The 26,620-nt window shown below is 36.1% G+C and overlaps 2 protein-coding genes across 9 annotated transcripts; one reads left to right on the top strand and one right to left on the bottom strand.

The window, feature by feature from the left end:
• Positions 1-322: 322 nt before the first annotated feature.
• CLEC4D (C-type lectin domain family 4 member D) lies at positions 323-13,040 on the top strand. 8 transcript variants are annotated; one of them, XM_045554407.1, is made up of 7 exons: positions 546-570; positions 2,727-2,732; positions 4,641-4,888; positions 5,518-5,622; positions 6,390-6,541; positions 10,081-10,196; positions 11,313-13,040. In XM_045554407.1, the coding sequence occupies exons 3-7, from the start codon at positions 4,858-4,860 to the stop codon at positions 11,458-11,460; spliced, it is 552 nt and encodes a 183-aa protein (XP_045410363.1). In that variant the 5' UTR covers positions 546-570; positions 2,727-2,732; positions 4,641-4,857; the 3' UTR covers positions 11,461-13,040. The 8 variants fall into 8 exon arrangements, with proteins under 8 accessions (XP_045410359.1, XP_045410360.1, XP_045410361.1 ...); XM_045554403.1 differs by lacking the exon at positions 4,641-4,888 and having other exon boundaries at positions 323-570; positions 2,727-2,816; XM_045554404.1 differs by lacking the exon at positions 4,641-4,888 and having other exon boundaries at positions 323-570; positions 2,727-2,816; positions 10,127-10,194.
• Positions 13,041-20,662: 7,622 nt separating this feature from the next.
• Positions 20,663-25,904, bottom strand: CLEC4E (C-type lectin domain family 4 member E). Its single transcript, XM_045554411.1, is given in 7 exon segments — positions 20,663-20,857; positions 20,859-21,002; positions 22,080-22,195; positions 22,852-23,003; positions 23,975-24,064; positions 24,706-24,798; positions 25,647-25,904. Coding segments are annotated over 7 exon segments (792 nt in total). The 5' UTR covers positions 25,684-25,904; the 3' UTR covers positions 20,663-20,697.
• Positions 25,905-26,620: the final 716 nt, after the last annotated feature.

Genomic DNA, 26,620 nt, shown 5'->3' on the forward strand with positions numbered 1-26,620 from the left:
CTTGGACACAACTTCTCATTCAGCTCAAAGACCTTTCTAGGGCAGAGCTTATCTCAAACATATACTTATATGCCTTTGAAAATGTAATATTCAAGAAAGAAAGATGAGCGGATGTTTATTAAATTTTCGTTGGCCATAATAATTATTTTTTAGGATATTGCTGAATTTTCTGTCTAAATAACTAAAAGGCAAATTGAGAAATTCCACATGACACAACCAACCTAGTGATTTAAACATACTTATGGAAGTTTCTACTAAATGGGCATTGCTTTCTCAATTTCCTTTTTTCTTTTTTTTTTTTGTTTGCCTCATCTCCCAGAGTGAATCAAGGGAAACCTCAACGTTTGAAAAGTTTTCTCCTTCTGAGTTAACTCACTTATATATGGAACTTTCTAATCTCACTAGAATAGGTAAGATTAGTGTTCACTCTCCAATATTTCTGAATATATTTCTCTATCCACAGAAATATACTCTGGGAAAAACACAAATAAAAGAAGTTCCTGTTCCTCCTGACCACTGAACAGCAAGAAAGTAATCACATAATGGGGCTAGAAGAATCTCAAAGTAAAGGTGAGTACTTTCTCTCCTTTCAGTTTTAAAGAGGCAGTTGGAATTATGACTAAACTTAAAACTATGAATTGACTGTAGCTTTAAAGATTGTAGATGATGATAATGGGGAGGAGAGGGTGGAAGGAAATGAGGATGAATTTGGCTAAGAGGAAAGACATAGATTCAAACAAGTTGAGTAACAGAACCTTCTCTATAAAATGTAGATTGAACCAAGAGAGGAAATAAAGTATATAAAAGAGAAATAAGATGGAAAGAGAGTAATGTGGAAAGATTCTTTTAAAGAAGAGAGAGAGAAAAGGAAAATATAGAAATCTGACCATTCCATTTTATGTTTGGATTAAGATACAGTGGATTTGTATTGCAGGAACATTAAGTGAAATTTTTGAGAAATATATAGAACAAATGCAGAAATATGTAAATTTAAAATTAAAGTTTTGCTTCATCTCATCACCTTACCATGGCAAACTTCAATAGGATCACACTGTACAAAGTTCCTAAAAATACCTTTTTGTGTAACAATATGTCTTGGAGATATTTTTGTCAGTACACACTGATATACAGGATTATTTAATTGCTGTATAGAATTTCATTATATGGATTCACTATAATTTAGAATTTCTGCTACTGATAATACAGATGTATTAGATTCCAGTGGTTTTCTTTTTGACGCATTTTTCTATTTCCGGAAGTACTGCAATGAATATCCTTTAACATAAATAAATTCAGTTATTGTTGTAGAATAAATACCTATAATTGAAATCGTTGTGACAAGTGTAATGAACTTAAAAATTGATAAATGCTACTAAATTGATCCTTATAAAAGGCATTTCTAATTTACAGTCTCAGCAACAGCCTTTATTTTCTCACCCAGAGTGCTTATTTTCCCTCAGCCTGCCAACACTGCCCATTTTTAATTTACCTTTTAAAATCTAATATGGAGAAATTTATTTATTTATTTATTTATTTTTTTGAGACAGAGTCTCATTCTGTTGCCTGGGCTAGAGTGAGTGCCGTGGCATCAGCCTAGCTCACAGCAACCTCAAACTCCTGGGCTCAAGCAATCCTACTGCCTTAGTCTCCCAAGTAGCTGGAACTACAGGCATGCGCCACCATGCCCGGCCAATTTTTTCTATATACATATTTTAGTTGGCCAGATAATTTCTTTCTATTTTTAGTAGAGACGGGGTCTCGCTCTTGTTCAGGCTGGTCTCGAACTCCTGGCCTCAAGCATTCTACCTGCCTCGGCCTCCCAGAGTGCTAGGATTATAGGCGTGAGCCACCGTGCCCGGCCTAATATGGAGAAATTATACGACAATCTTTTAGTTTATAGTTCCCTGATTATTCATACTTTTATTTGTTTAATGACCATTTATAAATTCAGAAAATTAAATTTTCAGCAAATTTCCTGCTCAAAGTTTTGCTCAGTTTTCTAAATGATTTTTGACATTCTTTATACAGTCTGGAAATTATGACAAAACTTTTTCCCCATGTGTGCCTTGTCTTTTAACATTGTTTATGTTATATATAAGTTTAATTTTTATATACTCAAATTATCCAATTTTTTATGGCTTTTGGGGTCTTTTTGTCTTGCTTAAAAAAGCCTTTCTTGGCCAGCCGCGTTGGCTCAGCCTGCAATCCTAGCACTCTGGGAGGCCAAGGCAGAGGATTGCTTGAGGTCAGGGGTTTGAGACCAGCCTGAGCAAGAGCAAGACCTTGTCTCTACTAAAAATAAAAAAAATTAGCCGGAAAACTAAAAACAGAAAAAAATTAGCTGGACATGGTGGCGCATGCCTGCAGTCCCAGCTACTTGGGAGGCTGAGGCTGAAGGATCGCTTGAGCCCAGGAGTTTGAGGTTCCTGTGAGCTAGGCTGGGGCCATGGCACTGTAGCCAGGGTGACAGAGGGAGACTCTGTGTCAAAAAAAAAAAAAAAAGTCTTTCTTATTCCAAAATCACTAAAATTGCCTCTGTTTTTCTTATTTATTTGTTTATCAGTAAGCTATAAAATTGATTTATTCAGAGGAAATATTTAAGCTCTTCTCTAGATTTAAAATATTTTGGATACTCTCACATTTAACTTGCTCCTTGGTAGAATTGGCTTCCCTAGCTTGTGGCTGAGAAGAGTTTAACCTCTTTATTTTTCTTTTTGTCCTAATAGAAGGAGGTGAGCATTACCAGTGGGTCCTTTGGATTATTGCTATTGTTCTCATCTCACCTCTCAGTATCTGTTTTATTGCAAATTGTTTGGGTAAGTTGTTAGCCACAGTGGAACTATTCTTGAATTATTTTCCCAAATAACTTTCATAAAAGTTGCCCTAAACCTTTACTATCTTGAGTTTCCCCAACATAATCAATCTATAATGTCTTTGGGGTCTTGGATTTAAAATTCAGAGTTATATACTTTACCTTCTATTTTTTGATAGTGTTGTTGCCTTTATGTCAGGGAATGAAAAATGGAATTTAGACCACTTTCTGTATATGTAAAAGTTGATGAGTGTGTTGGTCCGTTTTTGCACTGCTATAAAGAAATGCCTGAGGTTGAGTAATTTATAAAGAAAAGAGGTTTATTTGGTTCACAGTTCTGTAGACTATACAAGAAACGTGGCTCCGGCACCTGCTTCTGGTGAGGGTTTCAGGGAGCTTCTAATCAAGGTGAAGGCAAATGGGGAGCAAGCATGTCAAGGTGAGCAAGAGAGGGAGGAGGAGCTGCCAGGCTCTTTTAAACAACCATCTGTCATGTGAACTAATAAAGTGAGAACTCACTCATTATCATGGGAGAGCACCAAGCCATTCATGAGGGATTCACCCCCATGACCCAAACACCTCCTACCAGGCCCCACCTCCAACACTGGGGATCCAATTTCAACATGAGATTTGGAGGGGCCAAACATCCAAATCATATAGATGAGTATAGTAAATTATTTCCCATTTTGGACTAGGATTACAAAGGGCTGCATCTTATAAGTAAAGAGTAAGCAATAAAAAAGCAACTTTAAATGGACTGGTTTTGAAAAGAAGAACAAGGCTGGAACACTTGTCCTTTCTTCCTTTTTTTTTTTTTTTTTCAGAAACCCCTTTGTTGAAGTCTGATTTACACATAAAAAGCTTCACGTTTAATGTATGTATCTCGAGTTTGGGACTAAGTATACACACCCCTGAAACCATCACCACCATCAAAATGATAGGAAGACATTCTTTCTGATATCAGTATCTAAAATAAAGTTATTGTAATTTAAGTAATATGGTATAGGTGTAAGACAAATAGACCAAAGGAAAATAATAAGAGAGCTTAGTTACAGACCCTGCATAAAAAAACTCTTTCTATAAAACAGAAGTGGGTATTGCAGAGCTATGGGAAAGGGACAGTTTTGCTCAATAAATGTTGTACAGCCCATCGATAATTTATATTTTAAAAATAAAATTGGTCTCTTGCATCATGCCATGTACAAAAACCAGTCCAAGGTGGATTATTTACCAAAATGTGAAAAATGAATCAATAAAATTTTAAGTAAATAAATGGAGAATATCTTCATGACCTTGAGTCAGAGAATGATAATAAACATTGACAAAATATACTACATTAAAATAAGATGTACTGTACAGCAAAAGATACCACTACAAGTGAAAGCAGAAAGCCACAAGAGAAGATATTTGTAATGTATGTAATTAGTAATGGATTAGTGTGCAGAATATATAAAAAAATCTTTCAAATGAATAGGAAAAATGACAATAAAATAGAAAAAGAGGCAAAGTCTTCAATAGGCACGATAGAAAAGAGAAAATAAAATGTCTAATAAAGACACGCTGAAGGTCAGCCTCATTATTAGTTATGAGGGAAGTTCAAACGCAGCTCACAATGAGATGCCACTGCAAACATAACGGGGTGGCCACAATGAAAAAGTCTGGTACTACCAAATATTGATGATAGTGTGGAGCACCTGGAACGTTAATGAATTGCCGCTGGTGGGAGATTTGGAAAAGTTTACCAGTATTTACAATATGCCCTCCCCTATTACCAGCAATTTCACTCCTAGATCTATACCCTACAGAAATGCCTGCTTATGTGTTCTAGGATGCATGGTCAAAAATGCTCAGAGTAGCACAATTCACAACAGCCAGACGCTGGAAACAACTCAGATATCCACCAGAAGTAGATTAGATAAATACGTTTTACTGGATGAAGACAAAAGATCACTTTACAGCAATGAAAATGGATGAATTATAGTTACATGTAACATGGATAAATTCCAGAAACAATGCGGAGCAGAAGATAAAAGAGTACATACCAGATGATTACATTTATTGAAAGCTCAAAAGCAGGCAAATCTGATTTATGTGATTTTGGGATATGTTATTAAATGGTAAAATTGTGAGGCAAAGCACAGAATGGTTACTTTTAGGGCCACAAAATTACCTTTAAGGGGGAAAAAGAGGGTTGCATTTGGGATGTGAAGGCCACCTGGGGTGTTGGCAATGTTCTGTTTCTTGAGCTGGGTAGCGGTTACCTGGAGTGTTCACTTTACAATAATTTGCTAAACTACGCATTTATGTTTTTCACTGTTTTACATGTGGTTATATTTTAAAATAAAAATATTAAAAAATGTATAAGGCTCATAAAACTTAGCAGAACTATCCTAGTGCTCACCAAAATTCCCCACTCTAACACAAATTTTGATAGAAATATATGCTTAAAGGCATATGCACATAAAAGTTTGCAAAATTACTCCTGTAAAGCACAAAATGGACAATATGATAATATGAATATTAATTTTCAACAATTGCTTGCAACCAATTCACCTGGAGCTAGAACAGAAGAACTACATAGGAAGAAAAAAGAATGTGAGGGCTTTAACTATTACGATAAGACAAAGGTTAGAGAGATCAGCCCCCATTTTCCTAATTAAGTGATTATATAGGAAAATGAAACTAACTGTTTTCTTCCTTGACAGTGACTCATTACAGCATTCTACGCTGTGAGAGAGGCACAGCAATGCACAAGTTACCAGAGTACCATACAAAGCTAACGTGCATCAGAGAGACGTCAGAACTGAAAGGTACAAATGACAGAGAGCCTAAGGGAATTTCTCTCTTATTTCCATTTCTACTCAAATTCACAATTTGATTTTTTTCCTTTTTTTTCATAGTCTGATTTAAAGAATACCAGTAGTAAGCCAGGAAAGATTAAAATAACATAAGATGAGAATCTGGCACAGTAGTGAACATTAGTAAATTAAGATAGAATTCTTTCTTATGACCATAATTAGTTGAATAACTGGAGAATATAACTTAACAATTTATGGGCCATTTTTGACATCCAAAGCATAACGTTAATGTCATTCCATTTTCCCTTGATTTAGACATGTCATAAGAACAGTTGTGTCCTATTAATAGAATATATAGCTTTGCTTAGATGTCTTTATTTCTTTTATTATTCTGGAATTTGTAAAGTCTCATTTGGGAGAAAAAGAGAATGCTTGAGTTTTAGCAGATTCTTTGCCCCTTCACATAAAATGTTCTGCAAAAAGCTTTGCTATGGAAACACTTTAAATATGAAAGTAAATAGATGTATGGAAACTGAATAATAATAATGTCTACTAAGAGAATACTTTGTAATTTTCTCATAGTCATTATGTGACTTCCAATACTTACATTTAGAATATATTTAGAAATGTAATTTTCAGGATTTTTTGGAGGGGAGGGGGAAACAATGATTTTGGTAATCGTGGCATTATTCCCACAAGTATTAATTGGATATTATGTTGTAGAATATTTCTGCAATCTGTTACAGATGAAATAATTTCCGTTTCAATTTTCACCTGAGGGAGCACCTGGAATTGCTGTCCTGTTCTCTGGAGAGCCTTCCAGTCCAACTGCTTTCTTCCTCTTAATGACAACAAGTCGTGGGCTGAGAGTGAAAGAAACTGTTCAGGCATGGGGGCTCATCTGGCGACCATCAGCACAGAACCTGAGCAGGTGTGTCAGGAGGATCACATGTTTCTCTGACGGTTTGAATCTCTGCGGAGAAGGAGGAATTTCTCTCTTCTGTTACCCCCCTATCTCTTTGCTTCACCTGCTCCACTTGGCTGGGAAGCCTTTTCTTCCTCTCCCATTTTTCTTCCTGGGGCCAACTTCTTTTGGTCTTCCCAGATCTAAGTCCTGTGTTATTTCCTCCAGGAAACTAGCCTGACCACCTTCTCTACTCCACCCTCCCTGTTCTAAGTTGGAGGTGTTTCTGCGGGACTTTGTGCACAGTGAGATCACGTCATGTACTCCAGTGCACTAGAATTATCTATTCACCACCCCATCTCTTCTGGTGACGCCTACTTGGTGGAGGGCTGGGCCGCACTTTACTCATCTTTGCACCTTCCCTGTCCTGGGCAGCGCCAGGCACACTGATTAGATCTTGATAAATGTTTGGTTAAGAAGTTAACTAGGACTGAAATATTTTCTCAGGATAAAGTATAGGAAAAATAGTTCAAATGTATGGTTCTAATTCTGAATGAAGAAATCTTAAGGTAAATTCAAACCTTTGAAAGCTGAGCTTTATTTCCTCATGTAATGTATTTCCATATATGTACCATGACTAAGATTCTACTCTTTTTTTTAAATTTCAGAATATTACGGGGGTATAAATGTTTTTGGTTACATGGATTGCTTTTGTAATGTTTGGGTCAGGTCTATAAGAGTGCCCATCACCCAGATAATATGCACTGTACTTGTTAGGTAGGTTTTTGCCCATCCCCTCCACCCCCCTCCCCTCTACTTGATTTCCCCTGATTTTCACTTCCCTCTGTGCACATGTGTACTCATCAGTTAGTTCCATTTTAATAGGGAGTACATATGGTGTTTGTTTTTCAGAGTCTACTCTTTTTGTGGTCAACGAAGTTTCCTTGTGTAGTCTGTTTTCATGGCTTTGCAATCTACAGGTTCACTGACTCTTTGAATAAAATGAGATTTAATGGCTGGGTGCAGTGGCTCACACCTGTAATCCTAGCACTCTGGGAGGCCAAGGTGGGTGGATTGCTCAAGGTCAGGAGTTTGAGACCAGCCTGAGCAAGAGTGAGACCCCATCTCTACTAAAAACAGAAAGAAATTATCTGGACAACTAAAAATGTATAGAAAAAATTAGCCGGGCATGATGGCCCATGCCTGTAATCCCAGCTACTCGGGAAGCTGAGGCAGGAGGATTGCTTAAGTCCAGGAGTTTGAGGTTGCTGTGAGCTAGGCTGACGCCATAGCACTCTAGCCTGGGCAGCAAGAGTGAGACTGTCTCCAAAAAAAAAAAAAAAAAGGGATTTAATGTAATATGTAAACAATTTAGAAAGGTGATTTTAAAAACAAAAGCTCCTTAAAAATCTGATCCTATTAAGCATTGTACTGAGAGGATTGCAAATATTATCTCATTTAATCTCCACAGTAACTCTATGCAGTGCTGGAGTTGTCCCTTCTAGAGATGAGAAAAACTAGGGGTTGCTGAGATTAAAGCACTTACTAACATTACAATGAGGATTTGAAAATAGATCTATCTATCTTAAGGAAAAGGAACAAATCAGGAGGTATCACATTACCAGACTGCAAGCTATAATACAAAGCTATAATAACTAAACCAGCATGGTATTGGCACAAAAATAGAGACATAGACTAATGGAACAGAACAGAAAACCCAGATATAAAACCATCCACATAACAGCTAACTGATCTTTGACAAAGCAGACAACAACATACAGTGGGGGAAAGAAGCCCTATTCAATAAATGGTGCCAGAAAATTGGATAGCCACATGCAGAAGAATGAAACAGGATCCATATCTCTCACCACTCACAAAAATTAATTCAAGATGGATAAAGGACTTAAATATAAGGCATGAAACCATAAGAATTCTAGAAGAAAATGTAGGAAAATCTCTTCTAGATATCAGCCTAGGCAAAGAATTTATGAAGAAAACCACAATGGCAATCACAGCAACAACAAAAATAAATAAATAGGACTTGATTAAATTAAAAATGTCCTGCACAGCCAAGGAAATTATTAACAGAGCAAGTAGACAACATACAGAATGGGAGAAAATATTCACAAGCTATACATCCACTAAAGGACTAATAACCAGAAACTACAAAGACCTCAAGCAAATAAATCAGCAAGAAAAAAAACAAACAACCCCATTAAAAAGTGGGCAAAAGACATGAACAGAAGCTTTTCAAAAGAAGATAGACAAATGGCCAATAAACATGAAAAAATGCCCCATGTCACTAATCCTCAGGGAAATGCATATTAAAACCACAATGAAATATCACCTTGCCCCAGTCAGAATGGCCTTTATTAAAAGTCCAAAAACAGGGCCGGGCAGGGTGCCTGTAATCCCAGCACTCTGGGAGGCTGAGGCGGGTGGATCGTTTGAGACTAGCCTAAGGAGTTTGAGACTAGCCTAAGCAAGAGTGAGACCCCATCTCTGCTAAAAAAATAGGAAGAAATTAGCTGGACAACTAAAAATATATATAGAAAAAATTAGCTGAGCATGGTGGTGCATGCCTATAGTCCCAGCTACTTGAGAGGCTGAGGTACTAGGATTGCTTGAGCCCAGGAGTTTGAGGTTGCTGTGAGCTATGCTGATGCCGTGGCACTCTAGCCCAGGCAACATAGTAAGATTCTGTCTCAAAAAAAAAAAAAAAAGTCCAAAAACAATAGATGCTGGCATGGATACAGAGAGAAAGGAACACTTATACACTGTTGGTGGGATTGCAAATTAGTACAAGCTCTATGGAATTAGTATGGAGATTCCACAAAGAACTAAAAGTTGACCTACCATTTGATTCAGCAATCCCACTACTGGGTATTTATCCAAAGGAAAAGAAGTCATTTTATCAAAAAGACACCTGCACTCAAATGTTTATTGCAGCACAATTCACAAATGCAAACATGTGGAATCAACCCAAATGCCCATCAATTCTTGAGTAGATTAACAAAATGTGGTATATGTACACCATGGAGAACTACTCAGCCATAAGGAAGAATGACTTAATGCCTTTTGCAGCAATTTGGATGGTACTGGAGACCATTATCCTAAGTGAAGAATGGAAAAAAAAAACACTGCATGTACTCACTATTAAACTGGAGCTAACAGATGAGCACACACGTGCATAGAGTGAAATAAAACTCAACAGAAATCAACAGGGTGGGAGAAGGAAAGAGGGGATGGGCGAAAACCTACCTAACGGGTACAGTGAACAATAAATGTCTGGGTGACAGGCACTCCTATAGCCATGAATCAGGCATTATAAAAGCAACCCATGTGACCAAAATTCTTTGTACCCTGTAATAGTTTTAAATAAAAGTAAGTAAATAAAATAAAAAAAACAAGATCCAACCAAAAAAAGAAAAAGTAGATCTGTCTGTTGCCAAAGCTTTTGTGCTTAACCAATAATCTATTCGACTTCTTTCTTTTTTCTCCAACATAACAGCCATCTCTTGATAAGTGAAAATATATTTTTAAAAATTTACTTTTTTTTTTTGCAGAACTTTATTATACAATTTTTGGATAGACAATTTTCGTATTTCCTAGGACTTACAGATGAGAACACTGAAGGTCAGTGGCGCTGGGTGGACCAGACGCCATTTAACATGCATATGGTGTGAGTATATTGAGTGGGACTAAGGAGATTTATAGGTGAAGGTGGGGAGAAGGTAGCAAGAAGAATTCATTTTGGGGTGGAGTACAGCTATGTAAAAAATGTTACCCAGAATAAAACACTATATGTGTTCAGTAACTTCTGTATGCCATGTCCCAGTCACAGAATGAGTCTATGACTTCAGTGACGTTTTCAGTATCCTTATTTGTACAATGTCAGTGAAAGAACAGATAGCATGAGAGTGATGTGAAAAAAATTTTCTTAGATTTACATTTGGATAAACAATGGAAGAGATAAAAATTGTTTTTTAAACAGGGTTATAACTTTGTCATTTTCTTCTCTGAAGCCAGTATTGTTTAGTACAAATATAATGCAAAGGCCGGGTGCGGTGGCTCACGCCTGTAATCCTAGCACTCTGGGAGGCCGGGCGGGAGGATCGCTCGAGGTCAGGAGTTTGAGACCAGCCTGAGCAAGAGCGAGAACCTGTCTCTACTAAAAATAGAAAGAAATTATCTGGGCAGCTAAAAATATATATAGAAAAAAATTAGCTGGGCATGGTGGCACATGCCTGTAGTCCCAGCTACTCGTGAGGCTGAGGCAGAAGGATTGCTTGAACTCAGGAGTTTGGGGTTGCTGTGAGCTAGGCTGATGCCACGGCACTCTAGCGTGGGCAACAGAGCAAGACTCTGTCTCAAAAAAACAAAAAACAAAAAACAAAAACAAATATAATGCAAAGCCACATGTATAATTAAACATTTTTTAGTAATCACATTAAGAAAATAAAAACACAAGTGAAATATTTAATAAGGTATTAATAATTAATAGTATATTTAACCAATATATCCAAATCTTATCATTTTAACATGTATTCAATATAAAATTATTACTGAGATCTTTTAAATCTTTTATTATAATAAATATTCAAGATACAGTGTGCACTTAATGCTTAAAACACATCTCACTACAGAGAAGCCACATTCGAGGGCTCAGGAGTCACATGTGGCTAGTGACTGTTGTATTAGACAGAACAGCTCTAAAATGCATGCTGGGGGCATTTTCTCTGAATTTTCCTCTGATATCTATCTATATCTATATTTATATCAATCTATTTCCTTTCAGGTTCTGGCATAAGGGTGAACCCAACAAACTTAAGGAAGAAAACTGTGTTGTTCTTCTTTATAAAAACGATAAATGGTCCTGGAATGGTATTCCTTGTAACCGTGAGAGATACAGAATTTGTAAGATACCTGCAACAGTACTCAACTAGAAACTTATGAAGTGCTCCTTATAATGGAGACAGAAAAGAAGAACCAATTAGAATGTACACGCGTCATTGGAATAGAGAAAGCTGTTCCATGCTGGGTCATAGAACATTTTTAATATTTATTTTTGTTCAATTCATTCAAGATAATGTTTGTGTATGTGTGTCTATGGTGTGTATATGTCTGTCTGTCTCTGTGCATGTGTTAAGATAGCACATTTGTATGGCGCTTTGATGAAAGGAATCATCTTTTCTGTGGAAACCAGTTTTTATTATCTTTGTTTTCTTGATGGTATTTCAGGGTATTTTTCAATTGGTATGTATTGACTATTTTTTTAACAGAATGGCTTGAAATTTCTTTGTCATTTTTCCTCTGCTCAGATTCTTAGCTTTTAAAATTCAAAGGTGGGGTATTCTAACTGGTCGTAGTACATCATTTTTTAACTCAAATATCACAAACACTTTACAGATTTTAAACATTTTTATTGTTTGATGCTTCATTTTCAGACTTTTTGATAATATCAGTCATTATATTGACATTCTATGAGCAACATTTCTCCAGATCAACACTATAGGTAGTTCTGAATTATGGTATTGCACGTGCACAAAAAAATAAGTCCATATACCTTTTTAAAAAAATTACTTCTTACTCCACCCTAAATATCATCTCAAAGCAGAAATTCTCAAGCTGACTTAATTTCTTTTTGAGTGGCAAAGTCCTTTACAGGCCCCTTTAACCAAACTCCTTCAATTCTTCTGCTGAGGAAATGAAATTCTTGGGTTCACTTCACATTGCTAGTTCATGGCAGACCAGAACTATAGCCCAGACCTGTGCTTCATTAGAGATGAAATATATTCCCTGTGGTATTACAGGACAGTTACTGGAGATGACTTGGCCTCTTGGCTAACAGATAAAATTTCTTAATTATTTGAAGTAACATTGTATTAATATCAGCACCTTCATATTTTAGTTTGAATCAGAAAGAATCACATTTTCAACTCATTTATATAAATTGTTAACATAAAGCTATAGTTCAAACTAGCAAGGAAGTCATTATTTTGACAGCTAGAAATTACGCTTTTCTGATATATGTGGTATTGGTTGTGAAGCAGTCATATTCAACTTTACCAAAATATGGTGGTTGTTCTTAAAATTCTCAATTTGCTGATGTTTTTTGGATCTAAGCTGAAAAATTTCAAGCAATAGCTTTCAACCTAACTTTTCTACCACTGTTTTTACAAACAGTATTTACTTTGTAAATTAGTTATTGATTTTCTGGGTTTGGAATAATAATGTTTGATTATGTGTGGTGATGTGTGTGTGTGTGTGTGCGTGTGTGTGTGTGTGTGTGTGTGTGTGTGTGTGAATTTAAAGCTGATACTTTTAACTGAAGTGGTGCTAAGTAACTTTAATTGTTTGTAAATTTCACTAAATTACATAGCACAAAACCTACAAAAACTGTTGAAGTAACCATGCAAATGCTAATGGGCTTTGTATAGTTAATATTATCCATTTTTAAATTGTATAAAACTGTATATAGATAGAGATTCTGCTGGCAATAAAATGTGATATATTTTTTATTTTATTCATCCCTGTTTACATCTGTATCTATAATCTATTTCTCCCAATGCTGATCATCTTTCATTACTTCTGTGGCTACCACCATAGACCCAGCTACCGCTTCTCTCACCTGGGCTGTTGCAGCAGCCTTTAGATTGGTCTCCCTATTTCCACTCTGCTATGGTTTGAATGTTCCCTCCAAAACTCATGTTGAAACCTAATTCCCAATGGGGTATCATTGAGGGATCTTTAAGAGGTGATTGCATCATAAGGGCTCTGCCATTCATGGATTCATGGATTGATGGGTTATCATGGGCTGGGAACTGGCTGCTTTATAAGAAGAGGAACAGAGACCCGAGCTAGCACGTTGGCCCGCTCAGCCCCCTCACCATGGGATACCCAGTGCCATCTCAGGACTCTGCAGAGTCCCCACCAGCAAGAAAGCTCTCACCAGATGCAGCCCCTTGATCTTGGACTTAGCCTCCACAAGTGTAAGAAATAAATTCCTTTTCTTTATAAATCACCCTGTTTCAGGTATTCTGTTGCAAGCCACAGAAAACAAACAAAGATGTGCTCTTAGTCCCTTTCAGTCTATTCTCAACTGTCATAGTACCTCTCCTATTCTTCACAATTTCTTTAAGACAGCAGCAGTAAATTCATAGAAGTGGATTCTAATTATTTTAGTACAGTAGGTAGTCCTAGAAGCTTGAAACTCTTAAAAAACTTAGTCTTTTTATTTTTGAAAAATGTGTTAAAAAGGCAAACAGTAAAATATTATTCAAAGTACAAAGCAAATCTCTCTCCCACCCTGAATGCCAGTCTCCTAAATGCCTCTTCAGAATAACTATGATTATCAGCTTCTTATATATATTGTCATATATGTTTATACGTAGTATATATGCTACAAATAAAGTGTATAAGTATATATATTACATATAAATTGTATATGTACTATATCTAGTAATCATAGTATATATGTTTATATACTGTACAAACGTATAGATATATAATCTGAAATTTTTTATACTAATAGAAACATTATGTACATATTCTTTTTTTAATGATTTAATTTGAGCACCACATTATCTCCATATTCTTTTTTTTTTTTTTTTTTTTTTTGAGACACAGTCTTGCTCTGTTGCCTGGGCTAGAGTGCCATGGTGTCAGCCTAGCTCACAGCAACCTCAGACTCCTGGGCTCAAGAAATCCTTCTGCCTCAGCCTCCCGAGTAGCTGGGACTACAGGCATGCGCCACCTCAGTCCTCTGTTTTTTCTATTTTTAGTAGAGACAGGGTCTCACTCTTGCTCAGGCTGGTCTGGAACTCCCGAGCTCAAACGATCCTCCCACCTGGGCTTCCTAGAGTGCTAGAATTACAGACGTGAGCCATTATGCCTGACCGTATCTACATATTCTTAAACATCTTGCTATTTTTTTACTTAACATAGTTTGAAAATTGTTTTATATCTTGTTCCTTATAAATCGTGTTTCATTATATCGTTGTACCATAATTTGAAATGATTTTAAATTGGCAAAATATTTCCTTTATATAATAAAATCGACAAAATAATGGCTGTGAAAAACACTATGAGAGCAATCTCAGTTCAGATCAGGAAAGGAAGGCAATGTTCCAAAAAGAATTTTTCCCCACAAAAATGTGGGACAAATAGAGTACATTTGGATGTACTGAGAGGTGATGTACAATTTTGGAGAGTTAGGGGATGAATTATATCAATACATAGAAAATTAGATAAATATGAAAAATGATGCTAATATTAGCTACATGAAAAGCAAAATGGTTTTAAAAATATGTAGTAATAATACAGTATATGATTCAGCTGTAAACAATATTTACATGTTCATAACAATCTGAATGTTGCATATTGATTTAAAAATAAATTATATAGTGATAGCAGAGCAATGGGAACTGTGTGTGTGTGAGAGAGAGAAGGAAAGAGAGGACTATTCTTGTTTCCATAAGTGTGGAGTTAATATACATTATCTAAAATGGAAACAAATTAAGGAATTATAATACAAACTATATTTAGAAACTATTGGACAGAAATGGAAACATGGAACTCAATAGAAAAAGGAGCATCTAAAGAGTTGAATGTCGTTGCCTCTTGGGGATGAGAATCAGAAGCAGTCAGAAAACAGGCATTTGTAATCACAACGCTTATAGAAGAATTTGGTTTTTTAAACAACATACATGTATGTATATAGTATGTAAATCTATGAATGGAATTAATCTTATCAGCATATAAGAAAGAGATGCTAAAGCATCATCTAATAAAATCAATAAACCACTTAGTGTAAAACATTTAACAAATAAGGCACAAAAGGAATTTTCTACAGGGTGTCTACCCTAAACCTGTAGCAACTATTATTATATTTAATGATAAGCCATTAGAAGCATTTTCTTTAAAATCAAGAATAAAGCAAGGTGCTCACTATAGTAGCTTTTATGCAATAATATATTGGTGGTCCTCACAAGCTCAACATGAGCAAAAGGACTAGGTTGAAAAAAAAACAAGTGTTATTATTTCTAGACCAGAACTGTCCAAAGAAAATACAATGCAAGCCAAAAATGTAAGTGGCATGTTTAAATTTTCTAGTAACCATATCAAGAAAGTAAAAAACATGTGAAATTAATTCTAACAACTTATTTTATTTAAATCAACATATGCCAAAATATTATTTTAACATGTAATCGATATAAAATTATTAATGACATATTTTACATTCTTTTTATTCCAATTAAGTTCTCAAAAATCTGGTGTATATTTTACACTTCTAGCATATCTCAATTAGGATAGTGCTCAACAGCCTCCTGTAGCCGCTGGTTACTGTGCTGTGTGGCTCAGTGATATAGACAGTATAATTATCTACAGAGAAAATATAAGGGACTGTATTGCCAAAGTGTTAAAAAATAATAGGATAGTTCAACAATGTTTCTGGATAAATTATCATTATTTAAAAAATTCACAATATAATAACCTGTAAAATGTAGAAAATATATTTTAAAATAAAATATATTTACAATAGCAATAAAATGATAAGATGCCCAAGGATAAATTTTACCAAATGTGCACATTTAAATTTGGTTACAAGACATGTAAGCTGACCTGCTCAGCCTCTGCCTCCTCCCCCTGTGCTGAGTGACGTGTGTGGACACACACACCTCACCCCGCCCAGTGCCCTGCCGCCCACCTGGAGGATCCTCCTTGGGCTCAGATACCCGTGCTTGGCCACCTCGCTGTGGACATCCTCCTGGTCCAAGCTAAGGCTTTGAGGCTTTGAGGCTTTGAGACAGTCCACCTCTCCACCAAGATGCCCCCTGAACCCCCTGGGTGCTGATACCCTTAGTCCGTCCCCCCTCCGCACCCTCCCCTACACTGTCTCAGGCCAGCTCAGGCTCAAACTCCCTGAGGAGTAAACACGTGTCCCCTCAATTCTCCACCCCACGTACATGCACACACATAAAAAAGCTACCTTGTTCTCACCTAATGAATGATTTTAGGACTGCATTGTCAAGAAAAGGAAAGGCAGGAAAGGAGATTGGGAAATAGAAGAGCAAGAACATTTTACATGATTCTTCATAATTTTCCTTTACTTCAGAGGGACCTTTTAAGAAATAGCTTTTTGTGGCAATCTATAAAGCTTATAAAATTCTTGAAGTTCAATAATTCTTTGATTTCAATTTTTTAAATGTTTAAGGTGATGGATATGTTAATTACCCCAATTTAATCATCACACGATGTATATGTGTATTGAAATATCATACTGTACCCCATAAATATGTGTAATTATGTGTCAATTAAAAACAAAAGTAAGAAAATTTTAAGTATCATCTGTTGCATGATTCCTTTCTAAATGTATGTCAATGCACACGTGTATGTGTGTATGATTATGTGTGTGTGTATAAATATATATACAGAGAGAGAGAGAGGCACATGTATATATTTGCCTAAATATTTTTTCACTCCTTGTCTTTCCATTCTTCCGTCTAACTTGAAGTTGTAAGGGACAAAGGTGCTATCTTTTCCTTACCAATTGCAAGGTCCATGGCTGAGACCCCTATAACAAAAGACAGATGAACAAGAGAAAAGCATGCAGATTTATTTAATATAAATTTTACATGACATGAGAGCCTTCAGAAAGGAAGACTGAAAGGAACAGGGAAATCTCTGTATATTTTATGCTAAGTCTGATGAAGAAGTGGATAATTGTGGAGGAGAAACATGATTGGACAAAAAGAGACATGATCTAATGGTAATACACTGGGAGAAACTTAGCAAATCCTGTTTGTTCATATTCTTCTTGGCTTCCCTGTGTGACATTCCTTCCCTCCTGGCATAGAGTAGAAGAACATCTTTCACATGATGGTCTTCAGGGTAGAAGGGAGGAGAAGGTCAGAGTGTGATCTTCCTCGGTTTCATGGCCTGCTTCAGGGAAGAAGAGCAAGGGGAAGGTTAGAGAGGCTTTCCTGCTTGTGTTGTTTTCTCAATTTCCAAGGTGCCATATTTTGGGGTGGCATTTCCTGTGTTTCATTAAGGTCAAGGAAAATTTTCTGGAGTGATGCTACACTTGATCTTAGCCAAAAGGCCAAGAAGTGATTGGAATGATGTTCAGCTAATGTTCATGATAATTATTTCTACAAAGTGGGGTTTGAAATTTTTTCCATTTTTATCTTTATATAATTGTGCTTTGTAGTAATTTTTGATAATGAATATGTACTAATATCATTTTTACAAAAAGTAGTAGAGTGATTTTTCTTTAAAAAATTGAGTACCCGAATGGTAGTATTTAAATCTTTTTTTAATATACTGAATTTTATTTTATTATTTATTTGTTTATTTATTTAAATTCAGAATATTAAGGTGGTACAAACATTTTGGTTACATATAATGCCTTTGCCTCACCCAAGCCAGAGCTACAAGCATGTCCTTTCCCCATACATTGAGTATTACTACCATGTGAACACCTTACTGTTGATCAGTTAGTACCAATTTGATGGTGAGTACATATGGTGCATGTTTTTCCACCCTTGTGATACCTCACTTTGAAGGATACACTCAATCTCTATCCAGGATAATATAAGAGGTGCCAGTTCACCATTGTTTTTTGTAGTTGAGTAGTATACCATGGTATATATACACCACATTTTATTAATCCACTCATGTATTGATGGGCATTTAGGTTGTTTCCACATCTTTGCAATTGTGAATTGTGCTGCTATAAACATTCGAGTGCAGATGTCTTTATTATAGGATGTCTTTTTTTCCTTTTGGATAGATGCCTAGTATTGGGATTGCTGGATCAAATGGTATTTCTATTTTTAGCTCTTTGAGGTATCTCCAAATTACTTTCCACAGGGGTTGTACTAATTGCAGTCCTACCAGCAGTGTAAGAGTGTTCTAATTTCTCCACTTCCACATCAGCATTTGTTGTTTTGGGACTTTTTGATAAAGGCCATTCTCACTGTAGTTAGGTAATATCTCATTGTAGTTTTGATTTGCATTTCCCTGAGGATTAGAGATGTTGAGCACTTTTTTATATGTTTGTTGGCCATTAGTCTGTCTTCTTTTGAAAAGTTTCTGTTCATGTCCTTTGCCCATTTATTGATGGAGTTGTTTGATTTTTTTCTTGTTAATTTTCTTAAGTTCTATATAGATTCTTGTTATCAGTCCTTTATCGGATATGTAGAAAGCAAATATTTTCTCCCATTCTGTAGGTTGTCTATTCTCTCTAATGAGAGTTTCCTTGGCTGTGCAGAAGCTTTTTAATTTGATCAGGTCCTATTTGTTTATTTTTGTTGCTGCTGTGATTGCTTTGGGGGTCTTGTTCATAAATTCTTTACCTAGGCCGATGTCTAAAAGAGTCTTCCCAACATGTTCTTCCAGAATTCTTAAGGTTTCACACCTTACATTTAAGTCTGTTACCCAACGTGAACTGATTTTTGTGAGAGGTGACAGGTGGGGATCCAGTTTCAATCTTCTGCATGTGGATATCCAGTTTCCCAGCACCACTGATTGAATAGAGATTCTTTTCCCCAATGTGTACTTTTGTCTGCTTTGTTGAAGATTAAATGACAATATGAGGATGATTTTATATCTGGGATCTCTGTCCTATTTTAAAAGTCTATATCTCTGTTCTTGTGCTAGTACCCTGCTATTTTGGTTACTACAGCCTGGTAGTAAAGTTTGAAGTCTGGCAGACTGATGCCCCCCAATTTGTTCTTTTTGCTTACGATTGCTTTGGTTATATGAGGTATTTAAATCTTAACGATGGTTTATTTTTGAAATATGTTCTTAGGCATATGTATGACTAATTACTCCTTCATTTTTTGTAAACCTCTGGGTTTTCTGGTGCCTTAAGTGGTTAAGTATTTGTGTAACCATGTTTATAATATATTATATTTTAAAACAATTTCAGTCAGATGAGCGACTTCTCAAAGAATAATTTTCTAAATAGATAATTTAGGTCCCAATAATCTTCAACCACTAAACCCTTAAGAATTGTTTCTTTTTTTGACAAACTGTGAAGACATAGTTTAATTTTATAACTTAAATTATAACTACATATAAGGAAATAATGGAGAACAATATTTCCATGTCTTTCAATACAGAAATAAAATTTAATCAAATTATAACCACTGACAGTGAAATACCAGTGAACAACAATAAAAAAACTTCATCTGTCTTTCAATGTTTTCTCATTGATATTTATGCTCTTAAATAAGGGAATTAGAAAGTTGAAGTTACGTTTATTGGATTACTTTTAGGGTCAATGATGTTTGCCTTAAAGATGTGTTTTTGAAACCAGGTTGTCACAATGCCTAACAGAAATGAACTTTTGTAAAGAAAGCTAATATATTATATTCACTTGTGCAGTTGAATTTTCCCATTCAATGATTATACATTAATAACAATGTATGAATTTTCGAGGGTGTCCTTATGGGTTTCTTATGCAAGAAATCCTGTTGTAAAAGCTGCCATGTTATTTATATATTCTTATCCGTATTGATACAATATTATGCAATAACTAGATAGGTTTGAGATAAGAATGTGTGAAGCTGAATGTTCTCTTAAAATAATTTGACTGTTGGACTCTGGTCTTAGCTGAGCAATAGATACAAATTCAGGTGAGATCCAGTCATTTAGTAGAAGAGAATAGAGAACAAAGGGAGTGCCAGGGATTTGATCGCAGTCTGTTTGGAGTCTAAGGTCAGCATGGTCTTCCCTAAGGAGATGCAGTGAAGGCCTGTGGCCAGGAAGTCCACACCCGTCTTCTGAGCAGGAATAAATTCTAGGACTTGAGAAGCTTTTTACTCATTATATAGGGGAGGTTAGAGAGGATATGTGCTTGGGCAGGAGGTAGAAACAGCATGAAATCAAGAAGAGAAGGCAGACTTTTCAGAAGCTAGAAAGAAGAGAACATAGAGCCTGAATTCAGGTGACTGTTCAAAGACAATTTCCAAAATCCTCTTCTTTGCTGGACTCTGTACTTGCTTTATGACCCTGTACTTTCATATAAATACGCAAAAATGACCAAATGTATCAAAAGGGGCATTTCTTTCTTCTCACGGCATTTGCTAGTGACTCTGGGAAGAGGACCTGAGACTAATGTCGAGAAGAAATGCACTTCAGTCAGTATCATGAATTATATTAAATAACATTCAAAACTACAAATGTTTATCAGAGTAACAAATACTTATAAAGTCCTTTGAAATGCATTGTATACTTTTCTCATATTGGGGTTGTGGGTTCGGCCATACTCTTTTTCCTTCTCCTTTATATGTTAAGTTGTGCCTTCTGTTCTTAAGAGATTTTTCTTTGTTCAAAATGTATTTTTGGCATTTCACAAATCCGAAACATATTGAAGAAACAGGGTACATCATTCCAATTTTTCCTTGGGTTGGAAGAATCTCTTATGGTGGCACAGTCCTCCAGGCTAACTCTGTTGTTAGGCTCTCCTACGTCCCAGAAGCTAAAAAAGAGTGACAAATGAGATTTTAAATACCAGCAAAAAGAGATAAAGTGACCTAATCTACTAGGCTAGGCAAATTATATTTGTGTTATTTAACTTCACAGCAACTTTTTGAGGTAGGTATTATAATCTTCATTTTATTGAAGAAGAAAAGGAATCTTGGAAAATCTAAATCATCTAAGTCATAGGGTTTGCAAGTATTGAAGCCAAAATGGATCTTTCTGATTTTATATTCTTCCATGCTCCTTCATGGTTTTAGACATACAATGAGAAGTTATGGGAAAGACTGATACCCTGATGCTTTTATTTCCTTTCCACTCACATCTCATATCAGGTTTGATTCTCTTTATTCTGCACAGAAGTATTAAGTACATCCCTCAATGACATTATGGTGCAGTAGTGAAGCAAAATTTCTAAAGTATCAGAGCGTCTGGTCTATACTCTTAAAACTGTTGCTTATTAGCTGTGTAAGTCATTTAATCCTTCTGACCTGTAGTTTCCTCAAATACTAAATACAGATGAATAACAGTGCTCTATCTCAGGAAGGTGCAATTTGGGTAAAATGAAATGATGAATGAGAAAAAAACTTTGAAAACTCCAAAATTCTGTGCTCTAACGATGTTAATGCCATTATTAAGGAGAAAAGAGACATCATCATGGGATTCCCATGTTCACTTCATAAGAATCTGCTGTCTTTTTCAAATAACTTTTTTCCACGTTTACTATAGTTTTGGAGTTTAAGATTTTTAATTTCATTCTTTGCCTCATCTTCATTTTCAATGGATGATTCTTCAATTCTAATCCCCTTCTCATTTTCATCTATTAGTTCTTCTTTATTCTTGAGACAGTCCCAGGAAATGGGAGGGGGGTGGTGCTTGTACTTCTCTTTTTTCTGTTCTACCTCAGCTTTTTTTTTCTTTTGTTTTTCTTAACCAGCTTTTCTTCTTCCTGCATCTAACACCACCAAGCCTAACCTGACTATATCTCACATCACAGAAGGAGGTTCTGAGAACTCCAATGGTGGTCTAGTTTAGGATTTGGAGTGGTACTAGAATTCTCCTACAAGAGGGTAATTACCTCACAGACTCTGTCAAAAGTGTGCCGTCCACCCATTCCCACAGACCCTCCACCACCTGGTCCGTCAGTCCAATATAAAACTCTCTGCTGTTAGGTTTCGTGTGGAAAAGGAATTCCTATGAAACATACACAATAAAAAATAGGGGATCAATTATTTCAGTTCTGAACAAATATTGAAGGTGATTGTTAGAAGAAGCAAAGTATGATCTGAACTAGAGACAATAGATAAATGGGCCTGAAATTATAAGATCTTGGAGGATTATCTACTGATTTTCTTATTGTGGTAAAATACATATAAATCAAATTAAGCTGACAAAAGTAACTTTCAACAGAGTCTGAATAATTCCTTCAAATTTTATCTACTGTTATTGGTAGCCAAATCTACTGTATATTTCCAGCACAAAACATTATTAATCACAGCTTAAAGATAATAGACACTGTTTGCTTGCCTTCCTTCATATGTTCATAAATATAATGATCATACATATGTTCATAAATGTAATGATCATTATAAACTTAACTTCCAACCTTCTTTTTTTCCCCCAACTAAAGGAACTTCACATGGAAATACTCATTTTCTTAGGTTCTTCTAGTAATGAAAATAAATTAAAGTAGATAGTGGCATAAAGAAATAGCAGGAACAGCATGCATTTCGGTACATTCATGTAAGAAATAGTCATTGAGGGCCAAGCACTGTGCCCTTGTATGGAAAATGGGACGGGCCCTGTGAAGAATGTTACATTGACACTGGAGGAGCCTATTCTCCATCTACCTGTTCCTCCACTGTGTTGATAACCACCAGATGAGCCCCCATGGCTGAGCAGTTTTTTAAACTTAATGCCCAGGCCAGAGTGTCAGTGGAAAAGAAGTAGCAGCTAGACTGAAAATGTTTCCAGTTCAATGGACAGCAGTTCTTGACTGAACCTAGGAGGAAAGAAGTTTCAGTAAGTGTCTCAGGTGACCTGAATAAGGAAACAGAAAGCTTCATTTGGCTCCATGGAGTCCATCACTTACAGTCGGTAGCACTGGAATCCCTTATTCACACCCCACATCTTATTTTCTAAGACATTAGACAATTCCAATGTTGATAAGCATAAAAAGCAAATCTCTTGTCTTTTGAGTGTAATCCTTATTTGCTAGATGCCAGTGCCAGGAAATGCAACAGTATACACAGTCTATCTCAGTTATGGTATTGACACAGAGCCCTATTCTCTGTTCTTAGGCTGCCAAGGTCAGAGAAAGTTGCGCATTTTATTTGGTGACCCCTAAGCAGCCATCTCTAATGTTGCCTAAACAACCCTTAATCAAATCTCTAAACTGTGGTGTACAGATAGGTTAGGTATCCTAGAATTACACAATTTCAGACTTTTGAGTCTATTAAAAATAGTCTAATATCTCTCAATTTAATGGTAAGAAAATTATAGCTCAGAGAAGGAAGTCACTTTCCTAGCATCATGCACCAATTTTCTAAGACTTGGATGATATGTAAGACCATAGGGAGTATTCTTCCTGTGGTATTTATAAATTTCCTACTCTATACATTTTTTTTCTTCTTCACCTCATTTTGAAAGCAGGTGAATGAAAAAAAAGTACACTCCAGAGAATAAAACGTTCCACTTCCAGATTTACTGTTCAGATATATGCCCCAAATTCATTCTAAAAGTTTACTATAATGTCTCCAAGATTTCCTGCCCCAACACTAACTGCATTTCCAAAGTTCTATTCTTGTGCTCTTACCAAGTCCTCATCATTCTCTTACAGTGCAGACAGGATTTTAAATTTGCTTTTGAAAAATAGGATCTAACCCAACGATATTTTACCTATTCCAAAGTCAATCTAGAAGCCAGAAAATGTTGATATATAAATGTGATGTTCAATGTTGAGGACTGTTATACCTGATCCATCGTTGTCACAGGAGAGCTCTGTGAAATTCTCTTGTAACTGGAACTTTTTCTCATCACAGATTTGGAAGATGCGATATGTTACTGTAAGGGAAGTGGTACACTTAATGTTAGTAACTATTTTTTGATGAAAAATCAATTTCCTCAGTTTTCCATTCATAACAAAAGTGCCAATAATTACCACGATATTTTCTTACTGTCTACTTCTTCCACATGCAGGGGCACTGGGATTTTCTTACTCGAAGAAAGAAGAGGGAATTCACATTTCATGGTTTTCCCAGTTTATAACGATGAATACATTTTATTTCAGGCCCAACAGCCCAGACAAAATAAATATGTTTGCACATCCTCTTATGTCAAGTCTAACCCTCTCTACCCTTCCTTCCAAAAAGTAATTTGTCATGTCTCTGGTCCTGACCAGTGGGTTCAAGCTCTAAGCTAGGATCTCCTAGGGAGGGTGACATTAATGATAGGGGTACAAAGGGTGGTGGTGGTGGGGAACTCAAGGCAATAAGGAAATGAAAAATGTCTATCATGAAACTGCTTCAGAAATTACTGAAATTTGTAATAGGTTTCTGGCTTGAGGAGTAGCCTGGAGGTTAATAGGGAAAAAATTAAAATAGAAAGACTCTTTGAAGAAGAAGAGAATCTATAGACAGCAAGAAAAAGTTTACTCCTAATATTCACCAGGGAGAATTAGATCAAATTTGACCTTCAGAACCCACCAACACATCTGGTGATAAAACAGGCACTGAGAAATAGGATGGAGACGCCAGCAACAGTCCATAAAAACACCTGGGAAGAGAAGCATCCTCTCTCTGTAGAAAGAAAGACGCAAACATGGTCAGTCTTCCCTAAACTAGATACAGAAGAGATGGAACAAAAGAGATAGAACAGATTCTTATTCATTGTTGCTTATTTCCTTCTACTTGCTTTGTCTATATTGAGTTATTCCCAAACTTAAGCATGCATCAGAATCACTTGGAGGACTTGCTGAAACACAGATTTCTGAGCCCCACCCCTAGAGTTAGAAATTCAGTAGAGTGTGCGTGAAACCATGTTCTCAGGGGCTTCTGATGTGACTGGTCTGGACCACACTTTCAGAACCACTGAAGTAATCCATCACTCTTTTTAAGACTGATTCATGAACTCTGATATACAATTTTTCCTTTCTAAGCCATTCACATTTTCTGAGGTTTTCTCCATTCTTTCTCTTTCTCTCTTCCTTTTCTTTCTCTCCCTTCTGCTTTTCCTGTTCTCTATTTCTCTCTTCTTTTCAGTGTATCATTTTTCAGACTCCTTGTAAATTAGTCAGATAACAATTGACAGTCATCTACTAGTTTCCTTCCAAAACACATTTTATAGACAAGAAAAGTGAGTTCCATAGAAGTGAAACGACTTGCCCCAAAGGACACAGTGTATTACAGAAAGAGGGTTGAAACAGCAGTCTGATAGCTCTCCCTGAACTCAACACAAGTCCAGCAAGCTTTGCAGTATGACACATAGTTTTCTAATATCTCTCTTTCTCTCTTCCTTTCTCTTTCTCTCTCCCTGCCCTATTTCTTTTACTTCACTGAATACTTTTCTATTATTCTGTCTCTGATCATATTTATCATCTGTTCCAAAAAGAGATTTATGGCATAAAAGGTAGAGTTGCACATTTTACCTGGGCGTTGTAATGCAGGTGATTTGGATGAATTCATTCTTTCTCTCTCGTTGTGTCTCTCTTTCTCCCCCCTTCTGGATCTTTCTCTCTTTTCTCAGTTTCTGAGTCCAGGAGTTGGTAATATTCAGGAAAATGAATCTTGAAAGATGAACACTTCATCCGTTTTTTAAGAAGTCCAACTCTAATAGACATAGAATATAATTTGTTTTGTGGTTGTGCATTTAGGTCAGGATTTCCTTTCTTGCATAAGGAGGACAAGGGACTTTCCTGGACCATGTGCCAGTTCTTCTTACTCCAGTAAACAGCAAAATGAGGAAGTTATGAAATGGTGACTATCAACACAAGTAGGCTGACTATGGGAAAATATGAGAAACTTAAAAAATGTGGCTTTATTTTGTCGGACAAAATGTCTCTACTTTCTTCAAGGCCTAACAATTTTTCCTTGACAATGTGGAGCCCACCTCTACACTCTCATTTTCACTTTTAATCTGTACACACATTTGATAACTAAAAAGGAGACCTAAACAACACTCAGCACAGAGCTGGGCATATAGTATATGCATTTATGAAATAGCATCAATTTTTTAATCTTTTATGTTTTTTCTTTTGCAGCTCTTGAACATTCTATTAATAGTATTGTGGACTTATATCCCTCTTATCAAAGCACTATTAAGCTGTTTTGGGGGTTCATCTTAGCAGGACAGCCTCATGTGATGTGACCTTTGAAACTCAGCTCAATTTCTTATGATATAACATAGCTTCTGAAGTCTCAGAGACACAGCAGGTAGTTTAATCCTCTTGTTTTGCATTTTTTTGGGATTTTAGTACTATATTACAGCCTACACTAGGAGAAGTGGATTTGAATTTCAGAAGAAGCAATTTCAATTAGAAATTAGAATTTCATGCTTCTATGGAAAATTAGTTAGACAGGTGCCATCTCTTTCCTTAAAGATACTTAAGAATGAGATCGCATT

The sequence above is a fragment of the Lemur catta genome, chromosome 6, assembly GCF_020740605.2.
Source record: "Lemur catta isolate mLemCat1 chromosome 6, mLemCat1.pri, whole genome shotgun sequence".
Taxonomy (NCBI): domain Eukaryota; kingdom Metazoa; phylum Chordata; class Mammalia; order Primates; family Lemuridae; genus Lemur; species Lemur catta.

Excerpts from the sequence above, each read along its gene's own strand:
- CLEC4D (XM_045554403.1), top strand. The coding sequence starts at position 543 with ATGGGGCTAGAAGAATCTCAAAGTAAAG. Across the intron at positions 6,542-10,080 it reads TCAGCACAGAACCTGAGCAG|AACTTTATTATACAATTTTT; the intron begins GTGTGTCAGGAG and ends TTTTTTTTGCAG. Across the intron at positions 10,197-11,312 it reads CCATTTAACATGCATATGGT|GTTCTGGCATAAGGGTGAAC; the intron begins GTGAGTATATTG and ends ATTTCCTTTCAG.